Here is a 17,496-nt window from a genome sequence, read left to right as displayed (position 1 = left end):
GATTGAGCTGGAATCTTTTGGAGATGGTCTTATATCCGTCCCCAGACTGATGGGCTGTCACTACCCTCTTCTTCATGTCCTCGGATATCTCCTTTCCTCTTTGCATTGTTGATGTGTATGGGACCAAGTTGGTTTGGTTGGTTTCCTCTCTCTTTTAATTAGTGCAGGCCAATCCCTTTCCCAAGGATGTCTCATTTCATTGGTCTACTGAAATGATTAATTAAGCACTCAAATGTATTTCACCTGAGTCTGTTACCTGCTTGACTTAACCAATGCAGCTGGGGATTCACTTACTTTTGCACATGCACTAATTCCATGTTTCATGTAGTTTTTGGGCTACTTAAACAAGTTCCACTAAAAAAGTACAAGCAATTGATGAAACATATATCTGACATTTCATACATAAAAACTGGTGATGATAAAATAAAATCATGGTAAACAACAGAAACATCTGAACTGCTCAAGGGGTTCACATACTTTCAAGCAGCACTGTATATCTTATGCACTTAGATTGTACTCTAATCTTATACGTTCATGTGCTTAGTATTACAGCATATACTCGTGTTTCTTCCAAGTTCTGTGGAAACAGTGATAGAGGTGTGACTAGGAATGTGTTAACTCTGCGGTCCAGAAGTCAGCTTATGATGACCAGGATAAGAGTTCTGGGAGAGGGGCCAGAGATTGTGAAGCATAGTTATTGAGAGAGGGACTGCTTCCTAAGAACTTGATAATCATATTACGCAGGGATCAGAAATTCTTTGATCCACTCCACAAAAGGTATGAATTGGAGACACTCGGGGAGCAACTGTCAGCAGATACTTTGTCATCCAGCGCTTGTTTAAATGAACTATACTCTGAATTGGCAAGACTGTCTCAAGAATAATCTTTAAACTACTACACCGTTTTAAGCTGTGGAACGGTTTTTATCTATTTCTTTTTTTTTTTTTTACCACCTGTCACTTCCTCAGAACTTCAGAGGAAATACTGAATCCAACAAGAGTTTAGTCATTTACATGCAGGATATCTCGTGCTGCAGCTGATCCTTGTGTAGTCGGTATCAATGGAGGAAATCTACATCAATGCAAAGCATGAGAGTCGAGAGTCAAGAATTTTATCAAATCAGCCAGGTAATAATTGTCAGTCAGTCAGATTTGAGAATAAATCTGTGTAATCATCTGTTGTTACTGTATTTACTCACTGGTCTTTTCTCTGTTCAGGTCCCAGGAGCTCTGAGAGGAGATTTCATGGAGCTGTTGTTGTCTCTGTGAGTCTGCTGAGTGTTCTCCTGCTGGCTGGGCTCGTTGTCCTCTGTGTCCACTGTGAGTCTGGTTTACTCTGAGAGATGCACCTGTTTCACCACAATGTCTTTTTGCCATTCTGGCTCTTCTGTGATCTATTGTTCTTTCGTGACTTTTTTTTTTGCTTATTGTCCTTTTAACAGACTTTTTAGATCTGTCTGAGCACCACCAAAAAAAGAAGAAGTTAAAAGTCAAAGTGAATTCATGATTATAGGATGTTTATTCTGCTCTCTTTTTTTTTCTATTCACCCCCTACCTCAGTTTTCTCACAATCTTCAAAACGAATCCAAACAACTAAATCAAAACAAAAAAAGACAGAATTGTTTTGGTGCAGATTCTCATTTCAGCATTTAACCTCACTTTCCTTATTGCCTCACTGTCTGCCAAATGAGTAAATGTAAATTTAAGCATGAACCTTTAGTTGACTTGTGATCATCTTTCATAATCACGGGGCAAAATAAGGAAATATGTGATCTTGTGAAATGCAGTAACTGTGTGACATGAATGCAGGTGTGTCTTTGTATCTTGTGGTTCAGTGCATGATTCGGCTGCAGAGCTCTCCACTGTCAAAGCCAACCTGACTGAGCATATCCGGATCAGTGATGACAAGTTCTCATCCCTGACTGAAGAGAGAGACCTGCTGAAAGCCAGGCTCGCTGAAACCACCAAAGATCGGGACAGGCTTCAGAGATTGTCCAAACACAGTGAGTCCTTACTGCTGTCTGGGATGTATAAATCAAACGTTTTTAACTCAGAAATTCAGTTCTGGCACCGTGCATTCTCTGATTTAAGTTAATGATGAAAATCTAGTCTCTACATTGTTTTACGCTCTTCAAGGAGGACAGATTCTACAGTTTTTATACTGAATGTCAAATTGCCAAACTGCTGACTGCTATCTATCACTTGCTTAGCCAGTTTGGGAAGCTAATACCTGCTTAAGTATCGCCATGGCGATTCTTCCTCAGGAGGTTTATCCATGATGACAAGGGATGGGAATTGATAAGACTTTATTGATAATGATGCCATTATTGATTCTGCTTGTCGATCCGATTCTTTATCGATTCCTGTGGATTTTCTTTGTTGTTGCTGGTGGTTCCAGTAAAAGCTGAAACTATCCAACAAAGTCATACCAACCAAACGAGCATCATTATTTGTGGCGTTAAAAAGTCTCTCATTGAAAACACTGACATCAGCAGAATTATCTTCACAGCCAGAAGTGTTTTTGATCTTTGAAATGCCTCTTGTTGTGTCTCTTCTGCAGAGAAAACGTGTCCTGCAGGATGGAGGATGTTCAGTTGTACCTGTTATTTCCTCTCCACTCAGTCTGGTTCTTGGGAAAAAGCCAGAGAGGACTGCAGAGCCAGAGGAGCAGATCTGGTGATCATAGACAGTCCTGAGGAGCAGGTACTGTGTGTGTGTGTGTGTGTGTGTGTGTGTGTGTGTGTGTGTGGTTAAACTCAAACACTGTATAATATGGTTTCTTTATATTTACCAGACGTTTCTTTCTGGATTCATCTCTACATTCACTTGGATCGGTTTGAGTGACAGAGAGGAGGAGGGGGTCTGGAAATGGGTGGATGGAACTCCACTGAACCTGACGTGAGACTGTTTTTACTTTATTGACACAAGTAATGTAAAGAAACAAAAAGGGTACAAGATGATCTGGATGGACAGTTACAACATGTGACAAACAAAATTTATATTTATTTTATTTTTACTTTAATCAGGAGAATGAGATCTATTTTTCATGAGAGACCTGAGAACAAAAAAAACATTCATAATCAGACAAACACAGCTGGCAACCAGATATAACACAAGACTAATAAAAACAACAGTGTCTGTTTGCACCTGGGTGAAAATAGTCATGCGGCAGCTATTCGGCTATTTACACCTGTATGGATCCCAATAAAAATCAGTGTTAAACGTCTGTGAGGTTTGCCTGTACAAGATGAACAGTGCCATGATGCTCTTGTTCCCTGACCTCCCAGGTACTGGGCAGTAAAGCAGCCTGATAATGGTGGTGGAGACCCAAAGTGGGGTGAGGAGGACTGCGCACATCTCGGACATGATGGGAGCGCACATCTCACACATGATGAGAGCGCACATTGGAATGATCTGTCGTGTGGTTCTCGCTTGCGGTGGATCTGTGAAGAAATGGCATGACACTGTTAAATATGCTTTTAAAGTGTGAGCTTTGATAAAGCAAAGCTTTTTTAGTAAAGACTGCTCTTGTATGTTTGTTAAAAAACGTAGCTCTGCGTATGTGTTTGACTCTGCTGAAGACTATACTGTATATATTCCAATGTCAGACTTTTCACTTTCTAACATTGCAGCTTTAGGATAATAAAGAATAACAAAAAGAAAACATACATAATTATCCAAAGTAATGTTTTTGGCTGGACCTGCCACGGTGCAGCGCGACATTCCTTGAACGTCCGTGAGAGAGTGTTGGAGGCCGTAACACCTTCAAAATGATTTGGCACGAACATTTTCTCTTACGTCATCAGGATTGGTTTACAGCCGATCCACAACAGTTTCGGTTCACACTGTGGCTTCATATGACATGTCGCACTCCGAGGAAGTTCTGCGCGTCTTCTCTCTTAACTTGCTGCAAGATGAATTTGGGCATTAAACTGAAAACTGCTTCTAATTTGGTGCATTTGACAAGTAGATAACTTTTTGAATTCAGTGTTTGGATTATGTTTTTTTTTCTCATAAAATATTTGTAGTTCTGTGAGAAATTGTGCGTTTCCTGTTTAAGCTTTCTGTTTCTGTGCACAAGAGGACGATGTTTAAATGGAAGTGAGCAGCTGATGGTAGATAAGCTATTCTAGCTCATCTGAAACTTCCTGAAAGGCTAAACTTCAACACACAGCCCAGTGTTTGGTCGTCATCCACTTATATAGGATGACTGCACAAAATTAAAATGAACATGCAGATTCCTTTTGTTTATTATTTTGTATTTCCTCAGTGCAAATTCATGACATTCACATTTCTTCAGTTCTTGTTCCTATTGTATTTTTTTCATTTTCTTTATATAAAACATAGTCCTTTATTGCTCTGTGCATGGCTGGAGATGGGGGGAATAAATAAGAAGAATAAGAGTAAAAGTTTTTATTCTGTAAAGCAGTTTGTGTCACGTTTTGTATGAAAAGTGCAGTACTAATAAAGTCTTATTGATTGCTTGACCATGTTTAAATACAGTAAGTTTAAAAATACTGGAATCAAATTTAAATGAAATTATTTCTTGTAGATTTCTGTCTCCCCAAAGGTTGCGTAAGATCCCCAGAAAAAAAAAGACAGGGGACGTAACCCAGAGGAAATGCTGTAGATGAACCAACATGTGATTTGCTTGGTCCACCATTAAAAAATATAAAGGATATTCATTGTGTAAAGAAACACCAACAAACAGCCAGTCAGCACAAAACTGAGAAGTCGCGCCCTCGACCAAATCAATTTCAGGCATCTTCACCGGCCCTCATGATAAGTCTCTATGAAGCTTGTGGCCCCGAACTCAGATTGAACAACAGAAGTTCTCACTCCACTGAGCGAACAGCCAGCGAGCGCTCGCCAGCACCACTGCTCTCCTGCTCCGTCGTCACCATGACGACTCTGCTGTTGGCCTCTGCTCTTCATCTGCCGCCCCTGCTCCTTACCATGCTTCCTGCAGTTCCCTCTGGTGAGTGCAGCTCACTGATGTGGTTCAGAGGTTTATACGTCTCTTATTTACCACGCAAGTGTCCAAACGGTGTCACGCTCTCTTCTTCCAGGCTCTCCACGTCACCTTGTGCTGAAATTAGGACCAAACTAGTGCCGCAGATCCCAGCCTTCAGCCCTCTGAGTGGCTATGATGAGTGCCAGTATACGGTATGAACCAGTCTCCAAAATCTCTTCCAATGAATAGATGTAATATATTTATCAGTGTCTCTGTTATAATTCCTGTTCCAGCTTGTGTCAGCCACCCCTCTAACCATCCAAGCCAACCACAAACCAGGACCACTTTATTTCAGATAGACCAGACTTGAAATGTATGCTGCTCTGTTTACAATATGAAAATTAGTTTTTGTTTAGATTATTTATTTCTGTGGTTATACTTTACTTCAAAGTATAAAATTCAATTTATTCAGTCTATATGAAGGAATAGTAGGAATTAATGTGTAACGATCTGATTTCCATCCACCTGTGTTTGTGAATGACTGTTTTTGATTCTTGGAGCTGACCAATGAACGGGCTTGACTCGGCTACGGACTCTCCACCTGTAACGCCTAACGAGCTCAGGTGCTGAAGTTACACCTCGTTCAAAATGCCACTGTTTGTACCTTTCTTATAGAGTTGTTCATAGTGGAACAGCGTCCTCGTTAGTCGTAGTAGTATTAATTGAAAACTCATTAGTGCTGCCATAAATAACATTTTTATTGTTTTATTTTATTTTCTTCTAATCCCCTCCTATGTTACTGGCTTCTTATCTTCCAGCGTATTGGCTCTACCAGCTGCTAAAATGAAGCTTCTTGTTCTTACACAGCTGATTTTCATTGACCGCTCTTCTGCGTAGATAGATGTTTGATAATAATGTTGCTTTCAAAGGCTGTGGATGAGAATTGTTGCACAAACCTCTTTGCGCCTTTGTGACTTCCGCCTGAGTTAGTGAGAATGTGTCATGATTCAGAGCTGTCACTCTCTGAGAAAGCTGGACGCATTACGAGCGATGGAGGAAATCTATGTCAACGTTGAAGACATCAAACCTTCAATAAGTCAGACAGGTAAAAACATTCAGACAATGAGACTGAGAATAAATCTGTGTAATCATCTGTTGTTACTGTGTTTACTCACTGGTCTTTTCTCTGTTCAGGTCCCAGGAGCTCTGAGAGGAGATTTCATGGAGCTGTTGTTGTCTCTCTGAGTCTGCTGAGTGTTCTCCTGCTGGCTGGGCTCATCGGCCTCGGTGTCCACTGTGAGTCTGGTTTACTCTGAGAGATGCACCTGTTTCACCACAATGTCTTTTTGCCATTCTGGCTCTTCTGTGATCTATTGTTCTTTCGTGACTTTTTTTTTTGCTGATTGTCATTTTTAACAGACTTTTTAGATCTGTCTGAGCACCACCAAAAAAAGAAGAAGTTAGAAGTCAAAGTGAATTCATGATTATAGGATGTTTATTCTGCTCTCTTTTTTTTCTATTCACCCCCTACCTCAGTTTTCTCACATTTTTCAAAACGAATCCAAACAACTAAATCAAAACAAAAAAAGACAGAATTGTTTTGGTGCAGATTCTCATTTCAGCATTTAACCTCACTTTCCTTATTGCCTCACTGTCTGCCAAATGAGTAAATGTAAATTTAAGCATGAACCTTTAGTTGACTTGTGATCATCTTTCATAATCACGGGGCAAAATAAGGAAATATGTGATCTTGTGAAATGCAGTAACTGTGTGACATGAATGCAGGTGTGTCTTTGTATCTTGTGGTTCAGTGCATGATTCGGCTGCAGAGCTCTCCACTGTCAAAGCCAACCTGACTGAGCGTCTCCGGATCAGTGATGACAAGTTCTCATCCCTGACTGAAGAGAGAGACCTGCTGAAAGCCATGCTCACTGAAACCACCAAAGATCGGGACAGGCTTCAGAGATTGTCCAAACGCAGTGAGTCCTTACTGCTGTCTGGGATGTATAAATCAAACGTTTTTAACTCAGAAATTCAGTTCTGGCACCGTGCATTCTCTGATTTAAGTTAATGATGAAAATCTAGTCTCTACATTGTTTTACGCTCTTCAAGGAGGACAGATGCTACAGTTTTTATACTGAATGTCAAATTGCCAAACTGCTGACTGCTATCTATCACTTGCTTAGCCAGTTTGGGAAGCTAATACCTGCTTAAGTATCGCCATGGCGATTCTTCCTCAGGAGGTTTATCCATGATGACAAGGGATGGGAATTGATAAGACTTTATTGATAATGATGCCATTATTGATTCTGCTTGTCGATCCGATTCTTTATCGATTCCTGTGGATTTTCTTTGTTGTTGCTGGTGGTTCCAGTAAAAGCTGAAACTATCCAACAAAGTCATACCAACCAAACGAGCATCATTATTTGTGGCGTTAAAAAGTCTCTCATTGAAAACACTGACATCAGCAGAATTATCTTCACAGCCAGAAGTGTTTTTGATCTTTGAAATGCCTCTTGTTGTGTCTCTTCTGCAGAGAAAACGTGTCCTGCAGGATGGAGGATGTTCAGTTGTACCTGTTATTTCCTCTCCACTCAGTCTGGTTCTTGGGAAAAAGCCAGAGAGGACTGCAGAGCCAGAGGAGCAGATCTGGTGATCATAGACAGTCCTGAGGAGCAGGTACTGTGTGTGTGTGTGCGTGTGTGTGTGTGTGTGTGTGTGTGGGGTTAAACTCAAACACTGTATAATATGGTTTCTTTATGTTTACCAGACATTTCTTTCTGGATTCATCTCTACGTCCGAAACTTGGATCGGTTTGAGTGACAGAGAGGAGGAGGGGGTCTGGAAATGGGTGGATGGAACTCCACTGAACCTGACGTGAGACTGTTTTTACTTTATTGACACAAGTAATGTAAAGAAACAAAAAGGGTACAAGATGATCTGGATGGACAGTTACAACATGTGACAAACAAAATTTATATTTATTTTATTTTTACTTTAATCAGGAGAATGAGATCTATTTTTCATGAGAGACCTGAGAACAAAAAAAACATTCATAATCAGACAAACACAGCTGGCAACCAGATATAACACAAGACTAATAAAAACAACAGTGTCTGTTTGCACCTGGGTGAAAATAGTCATGCGGCAGCTATTCGGCTATTTACACCTGTATGGATCCCAATAAAAATCAGTGTTAAACGTCTGTGAGGTTTGCCTGTACAAGATGAACAGTGCCATGATGCTCTTGTTCCCTGACCTCCCAGGTACTGGGCAGTAAAGCAGCCTGATAATGGTGGTGGAGACCCAAAGTGGGGTGAGGAGGACTGCGCACATCTCGGACATGATGGGAGCGCACATCTCACACATGATGAGAGCGCACATTGGAATGATCTGTTGTGTGGTTCTCTCTTGCGGTGGATCTGTGAAGAAATGGCATGACACTGTTAAATATGCTTTTAAAGTGTGAGCTTTGATAAAGCAAAGCTTTTTTAGTAAAGACTGCTCTTGTATGTTTGTTAAAAAACGTAGCTCTGCGTATGTGTTTGACTCTGCTGAAGACTATACTGTATATATTCCAATGTCAGACTTTTCACTTTCTAACATTGCAGCTTTAGGATAATAAAGAATAACAAAAAGAAAACATACATAATTATCCAAAGTAATGTTTTTGGCTGGACCTGCCACGGTGCAGCGCGACATTCCTTGAACGTCCGTGAGAGAGTGTTGGAGGCCGTAACACCTTCAAAATGATTTGGCACGAACATTTTCTCTTACGTCATCAGGATTGGTTTACAGCCGATCCACAACAGTTTCGGTTCACACTGTGGCTTCATATGACATGTCGCACTCCGAGGAAGTTCTGCGCGTCTTCTCTCTTAACTTGCTGCAAGATGAATTTGGGCATTAAACTGAAAACTGCTTCTAATTTGGTGCATTTGACAAGTAGATAACTTTTTGAATTCAGTGTTTGGATTATGTTTTTTTTTCTCATAAAATATTTGTAGTTCTGTGAGAAATTGTGCGTTTCCTGTTTAAGCTTTCTGTTTCTGTGCACAAGAGGATGATGTTTAAATGGAAGTGAGCAGCTGATGGTAGATAAGCTATTCTAGCTCATCTGAAACTTCCTCAAAGGCTAAACTTCAACACACAGCCCAGTGTTTGGTCGTCATCCACTTATATAGGATGACTGCACAAAATTAAAATGAACATGCAGATTCCTTTTGTTTATTATTTTGTATTTCCTCAGTGCAAATTCATGACATTCACATTTCTTCAGTTCTTGTTCCTATTGTATTTTTTTCATTTTCTTTATATAAAACATAGTCCTTTATTGCTCTGTGCATGGCTGGAGATGGGGGGAATAAATAAGAAGAATAAGAGTAAAAGTTTTTATTCTGTAAAGCAGTTTGTGTCACGTTTTGTATGAAAAGTGCAGTACTAATAAAGTCTTATTGATTGCTTGACCATGTTTAAATACAGTAAGTTTAAAAATACTGGAATCAAATTTAAATGAAATTATTTCTTGTAGATTTCTGTCTCCCCAAAGGTTGCGTAAGATCCCCAGAAAAAAAAAGACAGGGGACGTAACCCAGAGGAAATGCTGTAGATGAACCAACATGTGATTTGCTTGGTCCACCATTAAAAAATATAAAGGATATTCATTGTGTAAAGAAACACCAACAAACAGCCAGTCAGCACAAAACTGAGAAGTCGCGCCCTCGACCAAATCAATTTCAGGCATCTTCACCGGCCCTCATGATAAGTCTCTATGAAGCTTGTGGCCCCGAACTCAGATTGAACAACAGAAGTTCTCACTCCACTGAGCGAACAGCCAGCGAGCGCTCGCCAGCACCACTGCTCTCCTGCTCCGTCGTCACCATGACGACTCTGCTGTTGGCCTCTGCTCTTCATCTGCCGCCCCTGCTCCTTACCATGCTTCCTGCAGTTCCCTCTGGTGAGTGCAGCTCACTGATGTGGTTCAGAGGTTTATACGTCTCTTATTTACCACGCAAGTGTCCAAACGGTGTCACGCTCTCTTCTTCCAGGCTCTCCACGTCACCTTGTGCTGAAATTAGGACCAAACTAGTGCCGCAGATCCCAGCCTTCAGCCCTCTGAGTGGCTATGATGAGTGCCAGTATACGGTATGAACCAGTCTCCAAAATCTCTTCCAATGAATAGATGTAATATATTTATCAGTGTCTCTGTTATAATTCCTGTTCCAGCTTGTGTCAGCCACCCCTCTAACCATCCAAGCCAACCACAAACCAGGACCACTTTATTTCAGATAGACCAGACTTGAAATGTATGCTGCTCTGTTTACAATATGAAAATTAGTTTTTGTTTAGATTATTTATTTCTGTGGTTATACTTTACTTCAAAGTATAAAATTCAATTTATTCAGTCTATATGAAGGAATAGTAGGAATTAATGTGTAACAATCTGATATCCATCCACCTGTGTTTGTGAATGACTGTTTTTGATTCTTGGAGCTGACCAATGAATGGGCTTGACTCGGCTACGGACTCTCCACCTGTAACGCCTAACGAGCTCAGGTGCTGAAGTTACACCTCGTTCAAAATGCCACTGTTTGTACCTTTCTTATAGAGTTGTTCATAGTGGAACAGCGTCCTCGTTAGTCGTAGTAGTATTAATTGAAAACTCATTAGTGCTGCCATAAATAACATTTTTATTGTTTTATTTTATTTTCTTCTAATCCCCTCCTATGTTACTGGCTTCTTATCTTCCAGCGTATTGGCTCTACCAGCTGCTAAAATGAAGCTTCTTGTTCTTACACAGCTGATTTTCATTGACCGCTCTTCTGCGTAGATAGATGTTTGATAATAATGTTGCTTTCAAAGGCTGTGGATGAGAATTGTTGCACAAACCTCTTTGCGCCTTTGTGACTTCCGCCTGAGTTAGTGAGAATGTGTCATGATTCAGAGCTGTCACTCTCTGAGAAAGCTGGACGCATTACGAGCGATGGAGGAAATCTATGTCAACGTTGAAGACATCAAACCTTCAATAAGTCAGACAGGTAAAAACATTCAGACAATGAGACTGAGAATAAATCTGTGTAATCATCTGTTGTTACTGTGTTTACTCACTGGTCTTTTCTCTGTTCAGGTCCCAGGAGCTCTGAGAGGAGATTTCATGGAGCTGTTGTTGTCTCTCTGAGTCTGCTGAGTGTTTTCCTGCTGACTGGGCTCGTTGTCCTCAGTGTGCACTGTGAGTCTGGTTTCATGTTGTGTTGCCCTGCCTTTTACGCTCTTATTGCCCCCTTCATGTACTCTTAATTGCTGCTTCGTTGTGACATCACAAAGTTACAGAAGTCCTGACGGCTGGTTTTAAGGCTCAGTTTCTGAATACAGGCTGTGTGTGTTTCTCTGTGGACTGAGGCTTTGATACTTTCACAGTATTAATATAGAACCTAGACCTGATCTATAATCAAACAAAACATGGAAATCTCACTTTATATAATATGGAACCTTTAAGTGAAAAGTGTCATATAAAAAGTTAAATACTGATTTTAAAAAATAGGAATTTTTACCAAGGTAGTAGATATGCATATTCAAGCAGTTAAAACAGCAAATCTGTGTAAGTAGAGCTTTGTATCTTGTGTTAAGTAAACAAGTCTCTTTTGTGTATTCAAGTTTTTATTGGTACAAGGCAACAAACGACATCCATCTACATCCATCTACATACGTATATATATATTACTCCTGCATTAAAAGGGTGGCATTTCTTCGAAGTCATTGTTTTTCTTATATCTACTGTGAAATGAGGAACTAAGAAAACGAAGTACATAAGAGGAAATTCACACATCCAGACCATCTTTTAATCTAACGAGCATGTACCCAATAGGATTCTTTTGTGTCTGGTTCTGTGATCTTCTAATAAACATTAAGGCGTCTCTTGATTTATTTCAGACCATAAAAATTCAAATGCAGAACTCTCCGCTGGAGAAGCCAACCTGACTGAGTGTCTTCAGGCCAGTGACATCAAACTCTCCTCCCTGACTGAAGAGAGAGACCAGCTGAATATCAGTCTCACTGAAATGACTAAAGAGCTGAAGAGGCTTCAGAGTTTGTCCAAACAGAGTGAGTGTTTGCCGGTGTGGTTTCTGCACAGCTGTCTCTTTATATCTATGAAGCCTGATACGGATCCTCAGTTCTACAGTGTAAAGACTGTGATCTACTTAATGATGATGCAAATTGTGATATCCAAGTTACACTATTTTCATTTCCCAGGAACCTTTTTATTGTTCTAATGTGCATCATGTGTGTGTTAAGTTAATAACTGGACTAAAAGTAGACAGTGAGGAGTCATTAGAAGAAGCAGCATGAGTTTGACCTTTGAGCGTTACAACACCTTCAAATGAGGAACTGTGAGTATTGACATATTGGACACATATTTCTTTTATTTGACTCATCTTACAGAGAAAACGTGTCCTGCAGGATGGAGGATGTTCAACGGTTCCTGTTATCTCCTCTCCACTCAGTCTGGTTCTTGGGAAAAAGGCAGAGAGGACTGCAGAGCCAGAGGAGCAGATCTGGTGGTCATAGACAGTCTTGAAGAGCAGGTACTGTGTGTATATTTGTATGTTTATGTGTATCTGTGTCTACTTTTTTAACAGATCTGTGAAATTCAACTCAACCTGCTGATATTAAACAATAAAACGTCAAACTCTCTGAATGCACTTTTGCTTTTCTGTACCATCTTTTGCTGGTTTTCCAACAAGAATTCATGACACCTTTTCCATGTGTATCATCTTTAGCAAGCTAGCTAACATTGCTTTAGCCTTCCACTGTGTTTTAATATCGTATATAATGTTGTATGCATGGCGGCACGGTGGTACAGTGGTTAGCGCTGTCGCCTCACAGCAAGAAGGTTCCGGGTCCGAGTCTGTCTGTCTTTCTGTGTGGAGTTTGCATGTTCTCCTTTGTGGGTTCTCTCCGGGTACTCTGGCTTCCTCCCACAGTCCAAAGACATGCAAATGGGGACTAGGCTGATTGAATACTCTAAATTGACCATAGGTGTGAATGTGAGAGTGGATGGTTGTCTGTCTCTGTGTGTTTGCCCTGCGATGGACTGGCGACCTGTCCAGGGTGTACCCCGCCTCTCGCCCGAAAGGTTGCTGGGATAGGCTCCAGCCCCCCCCGCGACCCTACTAGAGGATAAGCGGTTGAAAATGAATGAATGAATGTTGTATGCATTCGATCAGTAGAATATCTTTGTATCAGTTAAAAATTCTGTGGAAAATCTGTGGAAATGTCCCATATTTGGACATCAGTCAACAAGAACGACAGGCATTTTTAAGATTTTTTTATCATTTTGTGCAGAGTTCAATGAAATTCAATTCCTTTTCTGGTGAAAGTTATGAATGTAATTATGGATCTGTGAGACCGAAGATTGACCGTCGCTACGATCTAAATAGGAGGACTCATACCAAAAAGGTCTTAAAGGAACGGCAGAATCTAAATGTCCGAACCTCTCTGGGCAACAAACATTAGAACAAAAGAGCCTACTGTTTCTGAACAGGTCACATCCACTCTGTAAAGTTTTGTAAAGGTACATGGTGTTGTCCATGATGCTACGGCACAAATGTCTCCCAAAGGAACCCCCTTCAGTGCAGCCCATGCAGTAGCGACACTTATGCATTGTTCACATGAGGGCTCGAGTGAAGGCAGAATGAAGGAACTAAGGAACAGAGTGAGGTCGAGACAGATCCACATTTAGCAGCGACTAAAGTAAAGTCGGACACCAGCATGTGTCGCATTGATCTCCTGTCTCTACCAGAGTTCCTGCACCGTGGTTTGGTAAACACATTTAGAGGATTAAATGAGCGCAGTGGTTTCATATCACTGATCTTGTTTTTTGTGTTTGTTTGTTTGTTCTTTTTGGCTTGAAACAGACATTCCTTGATGAATTTGCTGCGGTAGAAGAGTTTTGGTGGATTGGTTTGACTGACAGGGACAAGGAGGGGACCTGGAAATGGATTGATGGAACTCCATTGACTCAAAGGTCAGACTTGAATGATTTTCTACTGAGTGGTTTTGGAGAGCGCTTGCTGTATATGTGTGTAGTAAGACTAAAATACCTGTATGTTTATGTAATTTTATATAATTATATATATATATACCAAATTTGAACTTGTAACCAAATTTGATTTGCTTCTCTGACTGATGTCTTATCCAAAGCAATGACTGGTTAGGATCCTGTATGTCTTTGTATTTAGTGTAAGAACAACTCCTTCAAATCAAACAATAATATATATGTTGTCAGTGCCCTATTTAGCAATGTATGATTTTCTGTGGCTTCAAAATCCATTGCAAATCATGGGCAAAAAAAAAAAATCTGTTTTGTGGCAAATGCTTGAATGTCTTCAGGAACATTTCCAAACACATTCAAACGGGCTCAGGTAACTCCTCTGCTCATAAAGCCCTCACTCGACCCTGCTCACTTGTAAATCACTTTGGATAAAAGCGTTTGTCGAATGAGACTCTGTTCTTGTAAGAGGTTAATGTTGTTGTCATGCTCTTGTTCTTTAACATTCTAGTTACTGGTGTGAAAAGCAGCCTGATAATGGTGGTGGAGATCCGCAGTGGGGGGAAGAAGACTGTGCACATATATACACTAGCAAGGATTCTGACAAAAACTGGAACGATCGGTCATGTACTGCTTCTATGAAATGGATCTGTGAGAAAATGGCTTAGCGCTGGTGTGTAATCTCCATCCATGCTTTTACAAAGACCTTTGGTATTGAGTGTCCGTTTATATTTGTGTGTGTGAAAGAGAGAGACTCATGTATTACTATTTCTTTCTCATCAAAGTTTGGCATTGTTGAAGAACATTTCTGTGTAAACCTCTCTGCACCAGTGTGAGGATCCTCTTCCTTCTTCTCCACTTTAATCATAAGTGTAATGTATATGTTTGATTAGTTATTGATGCAAGATCCTGATCATTCAACAAGTGGAAGTACACAACTGAAAGTTTCTGCCAGGCATCTGAAACTGTGTCATTTACATTGACAATATCCCACTGCTCATAGTCTTTGGCCCACAGTTTAACACGATGCAAAAGCAACAACACAAATACAAAAGACACAACACAAATACAAAAGCCACAATATAAATGCAAAAAACACAACACAAATACAAAAGCCACAATACAAATACAAAAGCCACAATATAAATGCAAAAGACACAACAAAAATACAAAAGCCACAACACAAATACAAAAGCCACAATACAAATACAAAAGACACAACACAAATACAAAAGCCACAATAAAAAAATGCAAAAGACACAATACAAATACAAAAGCCACAATACAAATGCAAAAGCCACGACACAAATACAAAAGCCACGACACAAATACAAAAGCCACGACACAAATACAAAAGCCACAACACAAATATAAAAGCAACAACCTGACTGCAAATCAACAACATGAATGCCACAACACTTTTGTATTTGTGTTATGGCTTTTGCATTGTGTTGACCAATCTGAGCCAGTGTAGCTCTGCCCTTTTAAAGCTCTCTGTAACTTTTAAATTAGATGCTCACCCCTCATGGCAGAAGAACTTCATAAAGATATCTGTATCTTGAAGGGTACAACAGACATTCAGTTTGTGTTTCTAATAAAGATTTATTGAAAGCTGAAAACTGTTTGAAAGTCCATCACTCTGGTTCAAGTGTTTTGTTTGAAAGCTGCTCCTACACAGTGATGACACTCGTAATTCAGTAAATTCTGTGTTTGTTACTTGACTCTTGGTTTGCATTGTGAGTCTATAAACTCCATGAAGGTAAGCCAAACAACAGGTCATAATTAAATATCATACTTAATTGCCTAATTAGGCAATAAAATTTTTTCATTATCCTTTAAACATCATCATGTGACACATTGCTGAAAATTGTGTTCAGGAAATGCTTGCTGTTGAGAAAATTATAAAATCTATCAATCAACAAATTGTCAAATGACATAATGTTATACGATATGGGACCTTTTAATGTTTAGTGTAAATAACTGACAGTAGTTAAATCTGAAATATAATTGAGGATATGTAAACCTGCAACAAGCGATGTACTTACCTGATCAAAACCTTAAAACTGAACAAAAAACTTAAACATACAGACTTAACATGTGGTGTTAAAACAAGTTTGCATCAGAATCAACAGCTGTCGGTATTTACCTTCCCACCGCAGGTTGCTGCTCTTTGCATGTTCCAAGAAAACAGAAAACCACTGGATTTACAGAAGGAAATGAATATTTTACTTTGTTATTTTCTGAATCGTTAGTTGTTACTTTGACCAGTTAAGTTTAGCAGCCGCTCTAAACTTCCAGCTGAGGTGAAGGCACACAGTCATGTCAGGGTATTTGGAAAACCATAGATATGCTTATCCTTCTATACTTGAACACACAGAATAAAGCATTCAACAATCACTTCAACAGAATTATTTTTATCAGCTAATGGCAGTGTCTGTTTTTTCTAATGCCTACAACCTACAGCAGGTTTCTATGTATCTAACAGGGACCTCTTGTGGCCAAGTGAATTATAACTGTTGTCTGTAAAGGACAAAAGGCGTTGTACTTCCACAGACCCTCCACCTCCAACTATCATGTTCCTCTCCAAACTGTATTTTACAAATGTAGACTAGTTGTATACAAACATCATTTGTAGAAGATCATATTAGACTGTTGTAAATAAGAAAATTCCTTTATAATATATAATTTTGCCATCAAATTTCTGGTTGACTTACTTACTCAGACTGTAGCTGCCTATTATCTTTGTAGCAGAGTAACATTATATATGTGAACAGAGGGTGGTGCTGGTGTGGTGTCATTGTGTAATGTGTAGTGCTGTGCACTCAGACTGATGTGATGCAGTTACTGAGACATATCGCCAGTGAAGTGTGACTTTCATGTTGAGAAAGGAGGATGTAGTATGCAACACTTCATATGTAACTAAGATTAGGGGTGTCTTCGTTAAATGTTGAGCACATGCAGTTGGTCCAGTCCAATAATTATGTTTCCTTCCACATTGTTGGTATCCATTATGTAATCACAGTTTTTCATTTATTATTAAATAATGTCCTAAAACACATGATAGATAGACAGATGGAGATTTAGTCCTTTGTAAATGTGATGTAATTTAGTTTATCTGATAATAATGTTGCTTTAAAAGGTGAATTGTCACTGAAAAAATTTTAATATTCATGACTTCCTCACAAGTTGAAGGTGAGAAATAGAAAAAAACAAAACTTCAATCATTTACATGAACTGTGCTGCAGAGCTGTCATTCTCTGAGAAGGCTGGACATTCAGAGCGATGGACAAAATCTATGTCAACTTTAAACCCATCAAACCTGTCGACCCAAGTCCTTCAACAACTCAGACAGGTAAAAATGTTCAGACAATGAGGCTGACAGACAGAGCTGAGGATAAATCTGTGTAATCAAATGTCGTTACTGTATTTACTCACTACTAAAGATATCCTGTCATTGTGTTAATGCAGTTCTCATCTGACTCTAACAACTCATG

General features: G+C 39.7%; 2 protein-coding genes and 1 long non-coding RNA gene across 3 annotated transcripts; all 3 read left to right on the top strand.

The window, feature by feature from the left end:
• The first annotated feature begins 690 nt into the window (after positions 1–690).
• Positions 691–1,312, top strand: LOC111218330. Its single transcript, XR_002664977.1, has 3 exons — positions 691–777; positions 969–1,127; positions 1,218–1,312. It is a non-coding gene; the product is annotated as an uncharacterized LOC111218330 (long non-coding RNA).
• Positions 1,313–2,565: 1,253 nt separating this feature from the next.
• On the top strand, positions 2,566–4,450 carry LOC111218328 (CD209 antigen-like protein D). Its single transcript, XM_022740582.1, has 3 exons — positions 2,566–2,702; positions 2,794–2,897; positions 3,287–4,450. The coding sequence occupies exons 1-3, from the start codon at positions 2,586–2,588 to the stop codon at positions 3,459–3,461; spliced, it is 396 nt and encodes a 131-aa protein (XP_022596303.1). The 5' UTR covers positions 2,566–2,585; the 3' UTR covers positions 3,462–4,450.
• Positions 4,451–10,913: 6,463 nt separating this feature from the next.
• Positions 10,914–15,067, top strand: LOC111218327 (CD209 antigen-like protein E). The gene is made up of 6 exons (XM_022740581.1): positions 10,914–10,991; positions 11,081–11,182; positions 11,884–12,054; positions 12,394–12,536; positions 13,869–13,978; positions 14,514–15,067. The coding sequence occupies exons 1-6, from the start codon at positions 10,937–10,939 to the stop codon at positions 14,668–14,670; spliced, it is 738 nt and encodes a 245-aa protein (XP_022596302.1). The 5' UTR covers positions 10,914–10,936; the 3' UTR covers positions 14,671–15,067.
• The last annotated feature ends 2,429 nt before the right edge of the window (positions 15,068–17,496 follow it).

The sequence above is a fragment of the Seriola dumerili genome, unplaced genomic scaffold (assembly GCF_002260705.1).
Source record: "Seriola dumerili isolate Sdu_G_001 unplaced genomic scaffold, Sdu_1.0 BDQW01000052.1, whole genome shotgun sequence".
Taxonomy (NCBI): domain Eukaryota; kingdom Metazoa; phylum Chordata; class Actinopteri; order Carangiformes; family Carangidae; genus Seriola; species Seriola dumerili.
Note: the sequence above shows the minus strand (reverse complement) of the source record. Positions and strands in the feature narration are given on the sequence as shown.